This window comes from Canis lupus, chromosome 29, assembly GCF_011100685.1.
Source record: "Canis lupus familiaris isolate Mischka breed German Shepherd chromosome 29, alternate assembly UU_Cfam_GSD_1.0, whole genome shotgun sequence".
NCBI classification, from domain to species: Eukaryota; Metazoa; Chordata; class Mammalia; order Carnivora; family Canidae; genus Canis; species Canis lupus.
Window position 1 is genome coordinate 17,126,420 of NC_049250.1, and position 15,232 is coordinate 17,141,651.

Sequence of the window (15,232 nt, forward strand, 5' to 3'; positions counted from 1 at the left end):
TATTTAGCATACATATTTCAGCATATTTCTAAATTAGAAGTTGAATTTTGCCAGATGCTTTTTCTGCATCTATTGAGATGCTTCAGTGGTTTTGTTCTTTATTCTACTAATAGGGTGTATTATATTGATTCATTTCATATATTAAATCAACCTGGAATTCTTTTTTTTTTTTTTTAAGATTTTATTTATTTATTCATGAGAGACACAGAGAGAAAGAGAGGCAGAGACACAGGCAGAGGGAGAAGCAGGCTCCTCCCACGGAGCCTGATGCGGAGCCCGATGCGGGACTCCATCCCAGGTCTCCAGGGTCACGCCCTGGGCTGAAGGCGGTGCTAAACTGCTGAGCCACCCGGGCTGCCCTCAACCTGGAATTCTTGTGATAAATCCCACTTGGTTGTGAAGTATAATTTTTATGATGTGTTGCTGGATTATTCAGTTTGCTTATTTTTTTTAAGGATTGTTGCCTCTATGTTTATGAGTGATATTAGTCTTTAGTTTTGTTTTCATGTCTGATTTTGTTTTTAGTATTGTTGTTTTTAAAGTTTTTATTTGAGAGAGAGCATGCAAGTGTGAAAGTGTGGGTGGGGGGAGGGAAAAAGAGGAAGAAGAAAGAATTTCAAGTAGACTCCGAGCTGAGCATGGCATCCGGTGGCCAGGGAGGGCAGGGTGCTGATCACAACTCTGAGATCATGACCTGAGCTGAAATCAAGAGGTGGATGCTCCACCAACTGAGCCACTCAGGTGCCTCTTCATGTCTCATTTTGGTATTAGGATAGTACTAGCCTAGTAGAATTAGTTGGAAGTGTTTTTCCATTTTCCATTTTACTTTGGAGTTTGGGAAAGATTGTTGTTAATTCTTTCAATGTGGGAGAATTGATTAGGAAACTAGTTGGCTCTCGTCTTTTCTTTGTGGGTAGTTTTTTGTTTTATTACTAATTCAGTGTCTTTACTTGTCATCAGTTTATTTAAGATTTTTTCTTGTGTTTGTTTTGGTAGTTTGTATCTAAGATTGACCTGTGTCAATGATATCTATGATGTTGATCTAGGTATCTAATTTGATCTAATTTGTTGGTATAGTGTTGTTCATAGCATCTCTGACATTTTGCGTGTTGTCTTTTCATTTTCATTCATCTCAAAGTATTTTCCAATTTCTCTTGATTTCTTCATTGATGTATTGGTTACTTTAGAGTGTATTGTTTTATTCCCAACAGAATTATAAATTTCCTTTTTTAACTCATTTTTGATGTAATTCTGTTGCAGTTGGAGAATATACTCTGTATGATTTCAATCCTTTTTTTTTTTTTTTTTTTTTAATTTCAATCCTTTTAAATTTAGTGAGGCTTGTTTTATAACCTAACATATGGTCTGTCCTGGAGAATTCTGTATAGACTTAAGAAGAATGTACTCTGTTGTGGAGTGGATCATTCTATCATTGTGTCTTAGATCTAGTTGGCTTGTAGTATTGTTTATTTTCTGTATTTCCTTGTTGACCTTCCATGCAGATGTTCAATTGTCCTATTATTTGAAGTGAAGTACTGAAGTCTCTGACTATTTTTGATTTGTCTTTTTCTCTCTTCAGTTCTGTTTTTGCTTTTTATATGTAGGTCTCTGTAGTTATGTTACATATATGTTTATCATTATTATCTCTCTCTCTTTTTTTTTTAAAGATTTATTTATTTATGATAGACATAGAGAGAGAGAGAGAGAGGCAGAGACACAGGAGGAGGGAGAAGCAGGCTCCATGCCGGGAGCCTGACATGAGACTTGATCCCGGAACTCCAGGATCACTCCCTGGACCAAAGGCAGATGCTAAACCGCTGAGCCACCCAGGGATCCCCTTCATTATTATCTCTTAATGATAAGTTGAACTTTTATCAGTATAAAAGATTCCTTTTTGTGTCCAGTAACAGTTTTTGAACTGAAGTGTATTTTGTCTGTTATAAATGTTGCTACTCTTGTTCTTTTTTTTGGGTTAGCTTGCATGGTATATAATTTTCCATGTCTTACCATCAGTTTATTTGTGTATTTGAATTTAAAGTGTGTCTCTGCAGACAGCATACTTCTGCATCCTAGTCTAAGTATACCCCCACAACCTCAGTCCACCCTTTTCTGCTATCTTCTGCCTAAATTTACATATAGTACAATTCTTATTAAGGTAGAATTTTTGTCGGCTATTTTTAAAAAATCTTTCTTGTTTCTCTGTTCCTCTATTAATGCCTTCTTTTATATTAAATATTTTTTAAAGATATTATTTATTTGAGAGAGTGTGTGCCCACTAGCTGGGGGAGGGTCAGAAGGAGAGGAAGAGAGAGAAACAGACTACCTGCTGAGCACAGAGCCTGATTTGGTGCTTGATCTCAGGACTCTGAATATTGACTTAAGTAAAATCAAGAGTTAGATGCTTAACTGACTGAGCCACCCAGGAGCCCCTTATGTTAAATATTTTATAGGATTCCTTTTTAATTCCTTTTAGTATGATTTTTGTGGGTTTTTTTTTTTTTTTTTTTTTTTTTTTTTTTGTGTGTGTGTGTGTGTATTTTGTTACAGATTAAAATTACTGTGTTAATTTAAAAGAACTGAGTTTAAGGTCAATATTAAAAATAGTAAAAAAATTTTTTTCTACATTGTAATGCCATTACTTCCCTTTTCCTTTATGCCATTGTTGTCATACAAATTACATCTTTATACATTTAAACTCATCAGCACAGTTTTATAATTCTTTCTTTTCCTTTCTTGTTTGTTTCTTTGTGTATTTACCTTTTAAGTTAGAAAGAATAGAGTTGCAAATAAAAACATATTTGTAGGGACGCCTGGGTGGCTCAGTGGTTGAGCGTCTGCTTTTGGCTCAGGGTGTGATCCTGAAGTCCCGGGATCGAGTTTCGCATTGGGCTTCCTGCATGGAACCTGCTTCTCCCTCTGCCTGTGTCTCTGCCTCTCTCTCTCTCTCTCTCTCTCTCTCTCTGTCTCTCATGAATAAATAAATAAAATCTTTAAAAAAGAATATATTTGTGATATCTTTTATCTTTGTCTTCCTGTAGTTACTGTTAGTGGTGTTCTTTATTTCTTTGTGTTTACTGCAGTTATTGTCAGGTGTATCCTCATCACAATATGTAGTGTGCTACATTCATTATTATAGGATGTATCTGTTAGTGATAACTTTTCTGAGTTTTTATTAAAGGCCTGATTAGCTTTAATGTTCTAATTTTGCTTTTATTTTTGAAGGATAGTTTTCCTGGGTGTAGAATTCTTGGTTAAAATTCATTTTCTGTCAGCATTTTGAATATGTCGTCTCATTGCCTTCTGGTCTTCATGGTGTCTGATGACCTGTTAATCTTATTAAAGATACCTTGTACATGATGATTTGTTATTTTCTTGCTATTTTCAAGGTTCTCTCATTGTCTTTAGGCAGATTGACTATAATGTATATATGTATGGATCTCTGAGTTTTCTTGCTTAGAATTTGATGAGTTATTAGATGTGTTAATATTTTTCATCAAGTTTTGGAAATTTTCAGCTGTTATTCAGACATTCTTTATGTTCCTTTCTTTGTCTCCTTTCTTTCTGAGATGCCTATTATGTATATGTTGATATACTTGATGGTGTCCCACAGGGTCTCTGAAGTTCTGTTAATTTTTCTTTAACCTTTTTCTTTGTGTTTTTCAGACTGGGTAATCTAAAGTGACTTAACTTCAAATTCAATGATTTATTCTGCCTGCTAAAATCTGATGTTGAGACCCTCTACTGAAATTTTCTTTTCAGTTTTTGTACTTTCCAACTCTGTAATATCATTTTTTAAAAAAATAATTTGTTGATATTCTTTATTTGGTATAACACTGTTCTTATACTTTCCTTTAATTCTTTAGATATGGTTTTCTTTAGTTTTTCCAAGATACTTGTAATACCTCATTCAGAGTCTTTGTCCAATAAGTCCAACATGTAGGGTTCCCCAAGGACAGTTTGTATTGACTGATTTCTTTTTCCTGTATATGGTCCATACTTCCCTATTCTTTTGTTAGTCTCATATAAAATTTTTTTGTTAATTGTAAACTGGGCATTTAAAAAGATAAAATGTGGCAACTGTGGAATCAGATTTTCTCATTTCCCTAAGGCTTATTGTTGTTGCTATTTGTCATTGTGGTTCTTTTTAAAGTACTGTTGTGAACTAATTCTGTAAAGTTTATATTATTTGTCATGTGTGACTATTGATGCCTCTGCTGAGTTAGCTTAATCGGTTATGACTGGACAGAGATTGCCTTAAAGGGCTTAAATTTCCTTAAATGACTTAAAATAAATGTCTAATAATCGTTGTTAAGTGTTCTGTATTTTTTTTTTTAAATAAATTTTTATTTATTTATGATAGTCACACAGAGAGAGAGAGAAGCAGAGACATAGGCAGAGGGAGAAGCAGGCTCCATGCACCGGGAGCCCGACGTGGGATTCGATCCTGGGTCTCCAGGATCACACCCCGGGCCAAAGGCAGGCGCTAAACCGCTGCACCACCCAGGGATCCCTAAGTGTTCTGTTTTTGTATTGGGGCATGTTCAGTACAATACTCCAGCAGTTTTCATCTCAGTTTTAGCCTTTACTTCCTTCTCAATACCAGCCAGAAGGAAAGATTAGAATGTTCTCACAGATTTTTTGGGTATCTGTGAAGCTCTGCATATGCATGTGGCTTTCTAGGTTCATAAGAATATGTTAGTTTTCCAAGCCACTATGGATATGTTTTTCCCTAATTAAAAAAATAAAAATTTTTGTCGGTGGTGGTTAGCCTTTTGCTTGCTCCACAGGTTTTGCTGCCACAGTAACTGTAATGTGGAACAATTGCTGCTGATTGTTTTCTAGAAATACTTCATGATAAGAACATTTATACTGAGCAAGCTCTAAGTACGCATTAAATAAAGGCAGGCCTTAAGAATGGTGCTCTTCCAGGGAGCTTCCAGATAGGTCAAAGGTCACATTTTTTAGAGATTGGCTGTTTGGGGAGCTCCAAACCTGTTTTACATTTCCATTGGCTGTGGGCTGCTGATTTTTATAGCTGCCTTCTGTGACAGGCTGTTGTATTTTATGGCTTCAGTAAGCTAGGCAGAAGTTGAATGGGAAGGGGCAGGTTCAGATGCCATAAATATTATTGTTCTTAATGAAAGTTTTTATTTTTTAATTTTTTATAATTCTTGGATTGTTGCAAGCCTTTCATTAATTTTCAGAATTATAAAAAAGTTGATCTTGACAATTTTTAACAATGTTTTCAATATTTTAATGGGGTAGCAGATTTTTAAAGGTTCCTACTTTGCCATCATGGAAGGGTTTCCCAGTTTTATTTATTTTTTATTTTTTTAATAAATTAATACTTCTCTTATTTTTTAATTTTTTTAAATTTATTTATGATAGTCACAGAGAGAGAGAGGCGCAGAGACACAGGCAGAGGGAGAAGCAGGCTCCATGCACAGGGAGCCCGATGTAGGATTCGATCCCGGATCTCCAGGATCGCGCCCTGGGCCAAAGGCAGGCGGCAAACCGCTGCGCCACCCAGGGATCCCTGTTTCCCAGTTTTAGAATACTCATTTCTGTAAGATCCTTCATGTCCATTTATTGTTAGTCATGAACCGGGTTCTAGTGAAGTTGTTTTTAAGTTGTCATTCTTCTATTTTGTTTTTCTGAATGCCACATTACAAAGTATAAAATTGTGATATAATAACAGTCAAGTAGTAGAATTACCTCTTTAATTTCTTACAAACCATTTTCTAATGTATTTATTTTCAAGCATTTTAGCCTAATTAGAGGTGGAAGGAATCTGTGATTCAGTTAACTATTTTGGTGTGCACGTGATCTGTCTTTATTCCAGTATTTTATTTCTTTAACATGGCTTACTTCATAGATAAAAATGGTGTAAGAAATGGGTTTGTAAGTCTGCCATTCATATCCCCAAAATTGTATTCACTAATGGATGATATGTACTTAGAATTTTTTTATTTTTTATTTTTTATTTTTTAAATTTTTATTTATTTATGATAGTCACAGAGAGAGAGAGAGAGAGGGAGGCAGATACACAGGCAGAGGGAGAAGCAGGCTCCATGCACCGGGAGCCCGATGTGGGATTCGATCCCGGGTCTCCAGGATTGCGCCCTGGGCCAAAGGCAGGCGCCAAACCGCTGCGCCACCCAGGGATCCCTGTACTTAGAATTTTAATTGTCCAAATTGGGTATACATTTACTAAAACAATAATAGTGATAATAGTAGTAATTTCAAATTACTGAATAACTAGTGTATGCTACTGTCTTGTCATTATATATATTATTTCTGTCAATATTTGCAACTGAGGTAATTGAAACTCAGCTATAAAAAGGGACTTCCCTAAGTCCTCAGTTAATAAGCAGTTAAGATAGAAATCTAAAGGAGTTTTGTCTCGTTTCAAAGCCTTAACTCTTTGCCACACTTTAGGAAACTTATCACATTTACACTGTAATGATTTGTGATAACAGAAGAGGTATAATTATTTTGTTTAACTGATGTTTACACCTATACAAGTATCTCTTTGGTGGGCAAGGTCTATTCAGGACCAAATTAAAGAACTTTAGAGCTGAAAAAAATGTTTAGGATTTAACTTGAGGTGTGTAAGTTTCAGAGAGGCTATATAAGTCCATTGAAATATTGTATGCATAATTTGTGTGTGTGTGTGTGTGTGTGTGTGTGTGTATTTCTGCAATGAAAGATAATCTTTATATTTTCAAGGGAAATGTCAGAGACTCCCCTCCCCAAAATTAGGAGATATCATTGATGGGCATCTGTGGCTACACTGAAGAACAAATTATCTCCTGTGATGTTGAGAGTGTCATCCACTTCTCCAGTTTTGATATTGGCATTGTCCTTAATAACCACTTTGTCATACTCATTTCTTGCATGTCAATAAATCTGACTATATCATCTATATGGTATACTTCATGGTCTGGATGATTTCTAAGTAGTAAGAACTCTGGATCACCAGAGAAAGATGGGGGAAAAAAAAAGGAAGGAAGGAAGGGAGGAAGAAGAGCCTTCATTTGCTGAGGAATCATGAATCCAGCTTTACCCAACACTAAGAACCATCTTTGGCACAATTTTCATCCCAAGTCTCATAAAGCAGGGCAGGGTTCTAGAGATTCTACTAATTTTAAGCCATTAATATCATCAGTAATATGTGTAATGACTCAGTGAAAAGAGAAAAAAAAAGTGTCTGTAAATTCACTTATTTTTTTTATTTCTTTATTTTTTGAATACTGGTAAAAATATTAGAATTAATAGTTTTTAGCAGCATTGCTGAATACAAAATCAATATATAAAAAGCAGTTGCAGGAAATGGCAGTTTCTTAAAAAGTTAAGCATGCTTATCACTTGAATTGTCCTCCTAGGTCTATACTTAAGAGAAATATAAATGTATATACACACAAAGACTAGTATATGAATGTTCATAACAGTATTTGTAATAAATACTTATAAGTATAAACAGTTCAAATGTCTATCAGCTGGTAAATGGATAAACAAAATGTGATATATCCACATAAATGAAATACTGTTGAGCCATAAAAAGGAACTTTTTTTTTTTTTTTTTTTTTTACTTAAATTCAGTTTAGTTAACACATAGTGTCTTACTAGTTTCAGGGGTAGAATTTAGTGATTCATCAATTGCATATAACACCCCATGTTCATTACATCAAGTGCCCTCCTTAATGTCCAATACCTATATATCCTGTCTCCCTACTTACTCCCCTCCAGCAACCTTCAGTTTGTTTCCTATAGTTAAGTGGTTCTTAATGGTCTGCCTCCCTCTCTGATTTTGTCTTATTTTTCCTTCCCTTCTCTTATCTTCAACTATTTTGTTCCTTAAATTCCACATACGAATGAAAGCATATGGTATGTGTCTTTCTCTGACTTATTTTACTTAGCGTAATACCCTTTAGTTCCATCCACATCATTGCAAATGGCAAGATATCATTTTTTTTAAGATTTTATTTATTTATTCATGAAAGACACCCACAGAGAGAGAGAGAGAGAGAGAGAGAGAGAGGCAGAGACACAGGGAGAGGGAAAAGCAGGCTCCATGCAGGGAGTCTGACGTGGGACCTGATCCCGGGTCGTCCAGGATCAGGCCCTGGGCCGAAGGCAGCACTAAACCCCTGAGCCACCCAGGCATCCCAAGATTTCATTCTTTTTGATGGCTGAGTCATATTCCATTGTGTATATATATCACATCTTCTTTATCCATTCATCTGTCAATAGATATCTGGGCTCTTTTCCATAGTTTGGCTCTTTTGGACATTGCTGCTATAAACACTGGGATATTGGGGCACAGGTTCCCCTTCGATCGCTATGTTTGTGTCCTTTGGTAAATACCTACTAGTGCAATTGCTGGCTTATAGGGTAGTTCTATTTTTAACTTTTTGAGGAGTCTCCCTACTGTTTTGTAGAGTAGCTGCACCAGCTTGCTTTCCCACCAACGCTATAAGGAGGGTTCCTCTTTCTCTATATGCTTGCCAACATCTCTTGTTTCCTGAGTTGTTAATTTTCACTCTTCTGACTGGTATGTGGTGGTATCTCATTGTGGTTTTGATTTGTATTTCCCTAATGCCAAGTGGTGTTGAGCATTTTTTCATGTACCTGTTGGGCATGCATATGTCTTCTTTGGAGAAATGTCTGTTCATGTTTTCTACCCATTTCTTAACTGGATTTTTAATTTTTTTTGGTGTTGAGTTTGAGAAGTTCTTTTAGATTATATAATTTATAGCCAGTTTGTTTTAAGAGATTAGTCTTATTCAAATAAGCCCTTTCAACTTTATCCATTTGCAGATGCAGAGCTCCCTAGCTCTTAAAAAGTATACGGTCTTTTAGGAACCATTTGCTCTGGCTCTCATCATCTTTCCTTTTCTTTAAAAAATTTTTTCTTGGAGGTGAGGGGAAACCGAGAGAGAGGGGGAGAGAGAGAATCGTAAGCAAGCTCCACACCTAGTTTGGGGCTGGATCTCATGACCCTGAGATTTTGATCTGAGTCAAAATCAAGAGTTGGATGCTTAATAACCACCTGCACCCAGGGCCCCATCCTCATCTTTCCTTTTATCCTCTCATGATCCAGTGTGACAGTATATATAGATATTTCTGTTTATTCTAATAAAAGGTTGTAAATATACTGGTTAAGTTAGTTATACAAAAGGAACTCATTATTTTGAAATGATAATGTTTTTGGAGATGAGAAGCCTTTGTAGTCTCTTTAATAATTACAGTTTAATTATTAAACTAATATTTGAGTTTATCTTCAATAATTCAGATTTTTAAATATATTGCTTTCTTCAAAGTGGCTGCATTCCTGTATTTAAGACAAATAGCACTTTATTGCTTGAGATTTATGTAACCATATTATGTCTTAAATTTTTCCTTTCTTGATTCCTTGCAAGTTTCTCAAAAATTTGAGTTTTATTTGAGACAGTTAGATTTTTTACTGTAATTTTATCTTATTTTTGAAATGGCTAAGAAGTTATTACTTTATGTTAGAGTACATTTATTAAGTAAATTATTAATTATGATATTGGGAGACTTCCACCATATTGTTACTTCTCTACATTCAGAAAATTGCATGAGTCATGTATATACTACTTAATGAATTATCACAAAGTTTTTACCCCCTTGTAACTGCCACATAGGTCAAGAAATAGATCTAATAAATTTAAAAGTTCCATTAATTCGGAAAACAGAGACAGTTGAGAGCTTATTGGTAAGGGACATTTACTTAAGGATCTCTTTGACCTACAGAGAAATATTTTTCCCTGTTTTCAAATCTACTTAAATGCTATGCCATTTCAAAGGAGTGTTGTCTTCTTACTCTGTCATAAATGGATTAAAATTATTGTGTACTTGATGTAGGAATATGGTTGGACAGAATGAACTGAAAATTACAAGTGATCGAGCAATAAATTCAGGATTGTTTTTTGAAGATAAACCAAAGCCTTCAAAACAGTCACTTCAGTCTTACCAAGAAGCTTTGCAGCAACAGGTATTCATTCATTCTTTATTCGTTTATTTAAGTGTTGAACATCTTATGTGTTAGCACAATGTTCTCTTAGAACTCAGTTTGGCAGAGGAGAAAACAATATTAGTCATTTATAGTTCAATGTGATAAATTTTGATGCTGATGGATTAGAATACTGTTGGAAGCATAGGATAAAAGAATAATTGATAGGAGGGCTTCATATGTTGTTGATACTTGAACTGCATGTTATACAATGAATAGATTTTAAATTCTAGGTATATTCAGACAATGGAAATTAATGTGGGAGAAGGGGCTGAAGTGTTAAGATTGTGCTGGATTGTGAAGGATTAACTAATAAGGAATTTTCAGCCTATGGGAGGAAAGTTTAAGCTAGAAAGTGAAACGAATAGTTGATATGGACACTTTTAAGTTTTAGGAGGATAGCTATTTGGAATGTGTATGATTAGGAAAGAGATGTGGCAGATTTTAGTAGACTATTGAAGGAGTCCAGACAGGAGGTAATGAGGCCCTGACTAGATGGGGAAGATGGGAGGACATCCAAAAGACAACTCTGGGATCTATTGATAAGACATAGATACAGGGAATGAGAAAGAACAGAGGACATGAAAATGATTCTGAATGCTGTTGTCTACATGAAAAATGAGGCTATGAATATGAACTAAGAGAAAAAAGAACAACACTTGTAGGGAGGAGGAGAACGAGTTCTATTGTAGTTTGTAATATTTAAAGAGAGTTTACTTAAAAGTAATTATATCAAATGTATACGGGTTTTTGGAGGATATATCTCTGAGAGGATGCTGAGTATATGTGGGTGTATGTCCATCTGAAGTACTCTTCTATAAAGTTCCGGTTTGATTTCTTCTAAAGCTCCTTTTGTTCAGTTTTTACATGGACAACATCCTTAAAAATGGATTTTTTTTTAAAATTGTGGAATTACAACTATTTTTTGGGTGGTAGTTTTCTACAAATAAATGACTAAATTTATATATCTATTTTCAAATGAGCAAACACTGCTGACAAAACTACATTTCCTAACTTTAGAATTTTATTTCATGTGTGTGATAACTTCTTAGCCTTGCTGGAGTGGGTGCTTAAATTTTCCATGCATGTGGTTATGATTTCTCTCTCTCTCTCTCTCTCTGTGTGTGTGTGTGTGTGTGTGTGTGTGTGTGGTTATAATTTTTAAAGTAACTTTCCAAGATGTAGATACTTGTTCATTGCCTATCTATATGTTCCTAGAGACCAACCCTGTGTTTATACTTGATGATGAGAAGACTGTTTTGTATACTTTGATAAAATTGTACTTAATGTAGCTCAGAAGTCTAAATAGCTTTGAACCTTCAACCTCTTGAGTTCTGGGAATGGAGTTTGCCCAGGGTAGAGTAGGTTTGGTCAGATGTGGAGAGTAAGTTTGTGGCTGGCCTGGTCCCATGAAAGGATAGGTGGAAAAGGAAAGTTGGGAAATCCTATTGGTCCTCATGCAACTGATGGAGATTAGGGGAGGGAGTGGCTCAGGGAGAAATTGGAGGTGGAAAGGAGGAATCATTGGCCTTAGTGGCTGCAAAGATTCTAGTAGCAAGATATGAGGGACCAACAGCTATTTATTCTAATCAAGGAAGTGTTTTTAAATTGGGTATTCCATAGATTTGTGATTTTAAATTTTATAGTGAGACCGACTGTAAAAAAAAAAAAATCCAGTTTTTTTCTCTAATAAGAAAAATAAAAACTGATATTAAAACGAAACTTTTTGTAATAGAATATGTGTCAGCACTTATGTAAATGTTTCTTAATATTACCAAGATTCGGGAAAGAGAAGAAAGAAGAAAGAGAGAACGTGAAGAAAAAGAAGAATATGAAGCTAAATTAGAAGCTGAAATGAAAAGTTACAACCCCTGGGGAAAAGGTGGAGGTGGTGCTCCTCTGAGAGATGCAAAAGGAAATCTGATAAGTATGCTAATTCCATTGATTTGTTGTTTTCAAAAGAAACTGAACTGTTTTTAAATTTTTAAAAGAATGAGGTGATAGAAAAAATGAGAATCATGCCTGGAAGACAAGGTCTCTTTTTGTGTAGCTTAATGCAAAAGAGATATTTGGTAATAAGCATAATGACAGGTTAAGAGGTCTTTTTTTTTTTTTTTTTTGAGGTAATATTCATTTAATTTTGTTACATGTTTTTCATCCTTTAATGATAATAATTTAATTTCAGAGGAAAGCTCATGTTGTCAAGCTTTTTACCCAAGCTAGTAGTTAGATTTTTAAAAAATATCCTGGTAAAAATAAGAAAACTCTTATTAAATTTTTTTAAGCTAATAAGACATATTTAAAATAAGTTATCTGGAATAGTTGTGAAATGTGGTATTTCATATATGCCATATACCTGCACAGTGCAAGGACTCCATTGAAAAATAAAGACCTAATCTCAGAAACTTTCTGGTAGGTTGCAGAATCATAGTGATTTGTCTTTAAATTATGAACTCTCAAAAATGTTTGATCTAGAAGTGTCCCTGGGTCTCTCAGTCAATTAAGCATCTGACTCTTGATTTCAGCTCAGGTCATAATCTCAGGGTTGTAAGATCCAGCCCCATGTCAGGCTCCATGCTGGGTGTGGAGCCTGCTTAAGATTTTTTCTCCTCCCCCCCTCCCCCACCTCCACCTTGTTCTCACATGTGTGCACTCTCTCATGTTCTTTCTCTTCCTCCCTTTCTCTACCTCCCTCTCTTTAAAAAAATGTTTGGTGTAGAAACTACAACAACCTGCACTTTGGAAAAAAAAGAGGTCTTATGACTTGTTATATATATTAGGATGATCTCTGATTAGCTTTTAAAGAATAAAAATAGACAAAGATGAGTTTTTGAAAATGGTTTTATTAGAAATAAGAAATGAATAATAGGAACCCATTAAATTAAAGGAACCTATTAAATGGTACAAATGTAGATTTCATGTTCTTTAGATATTACACTTTACTGTAGGGATAGTTGAGGGATGTAAGAATATTTTTCGGGTATTGAATTATTAAGAGTTCTTAAATATTATGATTTTGTTTCTTTGTTAAAGATGACTTTTTAAAAAGATGAATGTGAGGCCCACTTAAATTACTAAGATAACTCTTTTCTTCCCAAAGGATTTGTTCCTTTTCTATCTTCACCTCATGTTTTGCTCACGGTTTTGAAGACTAGAGCTTACTCTTTTGTAGATGAGGTGATTTTAGGTGATACATAGATAAACATTTCTTATTTTAGAAGTTAAATATTTATTTGAATATATATTACAAAAACACTGGTTTTTCATTTAAGGATAGTGCTCTAACATTTTCTTTTAAAGTACAGGCATTAGTTCAGACATTTAACAAAAAGTGCTGTAACAAATAACCCCTAATTATCATACGCTTGAGGCTTAAGGTTTAATGCAGTAAAAGTTACTTCTCACGTCACATTCTGATGCTGTTTGGGTGGTTCTCCTCCAAGAGTGACTCTGGAATCCAGGACTCTTCTTTGTGTCATTTCTCCATTTTGAAATCCTTCACTTCTAGCATCCAAACAGAATTCAGTGGTAGGAGAATGAGTTGAGTTTTGTGGGGGTTCTGGCCTAGAAGTGGAGGAGTATCGCTTTGTCTTTGCTCCAATATTCAGACCTAATTATAAGGCAACCACGAGGAGGATATGAGATTGATAAGTATCTAGTCAGTCTTGCTGCAGTTAATTTAGATTGTGAATTGATAGAAACATAGGATTTAAGGAAGAAGGTACGTAAATGACTGAAATTTTGGTAAACACAGGAATAGAATAATTTGCTCAGGACTTTCAAGCTTATTTCTAAGCTTATTTCCAGTTTACACAATACAATTATGTTGTTTGTGTATGTGTTTAGTTGGTGGAAGCGAGTAGGATAAGTGTGGGTTATTGAATTATAAAATACTGTTTTAGAATTGTTTGGCCTAACAATAATGAAGCAGACTTTTCTGAGGTTTTGATTCTTATCAGTAATGTTTGCTTTGCTTGTTTAATGCTATAGTCATGCCATGAGATAGAAAAGGTATACTGTTTTATCAAATACAGTGAAACTATTTTTTAAATGATATTTTCAAAGTAAGTTAAATTCATCCTTTAAAGAGTATCAATTTGTTTGTGACTGATATATTTTAGAGAGGGGAGGGAAGGCAGGTAATTTTTCTATTATATTGAAATATGTAGTAAAGATCTATATTCATTCTACTTTACTTCATGTAATGACCAAAATCATATAACCTTTGTACTTTCTGTTGGCTAACTTTAATTTGGCTGCTGGCTTTTCTAGTTACTCCTGTTTTATTTTTTATTACAAAGAAATTAAGGAAATTCAAAGTTCATCCTTAGCTTCTAGGGAAGATCTCTTTATAAGGGGAAGTAGTTATTAATAAATACTAAAATCTATTTCCCATATAACTGGAATAGCATCAACTTTTTTTTTTTGCATCAATCCTTTTAAAATAAATATTTTTCATTTTTATTATTTGTACACTTAAAAATCTGTTTCCTCTTTTAACTTTTTATTCATTAAACTTGCTTTTCAAGTTCTCATTACAAAAAACAACTGTGTTCTAAAGACTTTCAGTGAGTGAATGAATAAACAGCCTTTGGTACATTCATACCATTGGTTGCTACCCAACAAAAGAATGAACTATTGATATGCATAATAACTTGACTTTTCAAGCAAATTATGCTAAGTCAAAGAAGCCCCTCTCTAATGGTTATATACCTAGAATGGAGAACAAATCAGAGGTTGCAGGGATTATTATGGCTGGGGATAGGGAATAACTATAAAGAGAGATAGCATGATGGAGTTTTTTGAGGTGATGAAACTGTTCTGTATCTTGATTATGGTGATGTTACATGAATCTGTCATATGTTAAAATTTTTTAAAGCTACTCCCAAAAAATCAATAAAATAAAAAAATACTTAACCAATTTGAAAAACAGCAAAAGTATCTCATAGTTCTGATTAATAGTAAGATTAAAGGTTTCTTTATGTATATTTGATTGTATTTCTTTTGTGTATGTATTTGCCCCCATTAGATTTTTGTTTTTATGTTGATTATTGAGACATAGTTTGCATATGACAAAATTCACCCATTTTAACTGTATTATCTGGTGAGTTTTGACAACTGATTCCAGCAGCCATTGCCAAAATCAAGATATAGAACATTTCCAATTTATCCAACCCTATACTTGCCAATCTCTGA

At 34.4% G+C, this 15,232-nt stretch overlaps 1 protein-coding gene across 28 annotated transcripts in view; it reads left to right on the forward strand.

Annotated features, from left to right (window-relative positions):
• CSPP1 (centrosome and spindle pole associated protein 1) overlaps positions 1-15,232 on the forward strand; it is a 183,604-nt gene that overhangs the window by 77,109 nt on the left and 91,263 nt on the right. For all 28 annotated transcript variants that reach the window (XR_005381064.1, XR_005381063.1, XR_005381062.1 and 25 more), the window contains 2 exons: positions 9,889-10,018; positions 11,816-11,963. Coding sequence is in view for 21 of the 28 variants with exons in the window: in XM_038579450.1 (XP_038435378.1) it covers positions 9,889-10,018; positions 11,816-11,963 (278 nt within the window). In the remaining 7 variants the exon portion in view is untranslated. The remainder of the gene's footprint in view (positions 1-9,888; positions 10,019-11,815; positions 11,964-15,232) is intronic.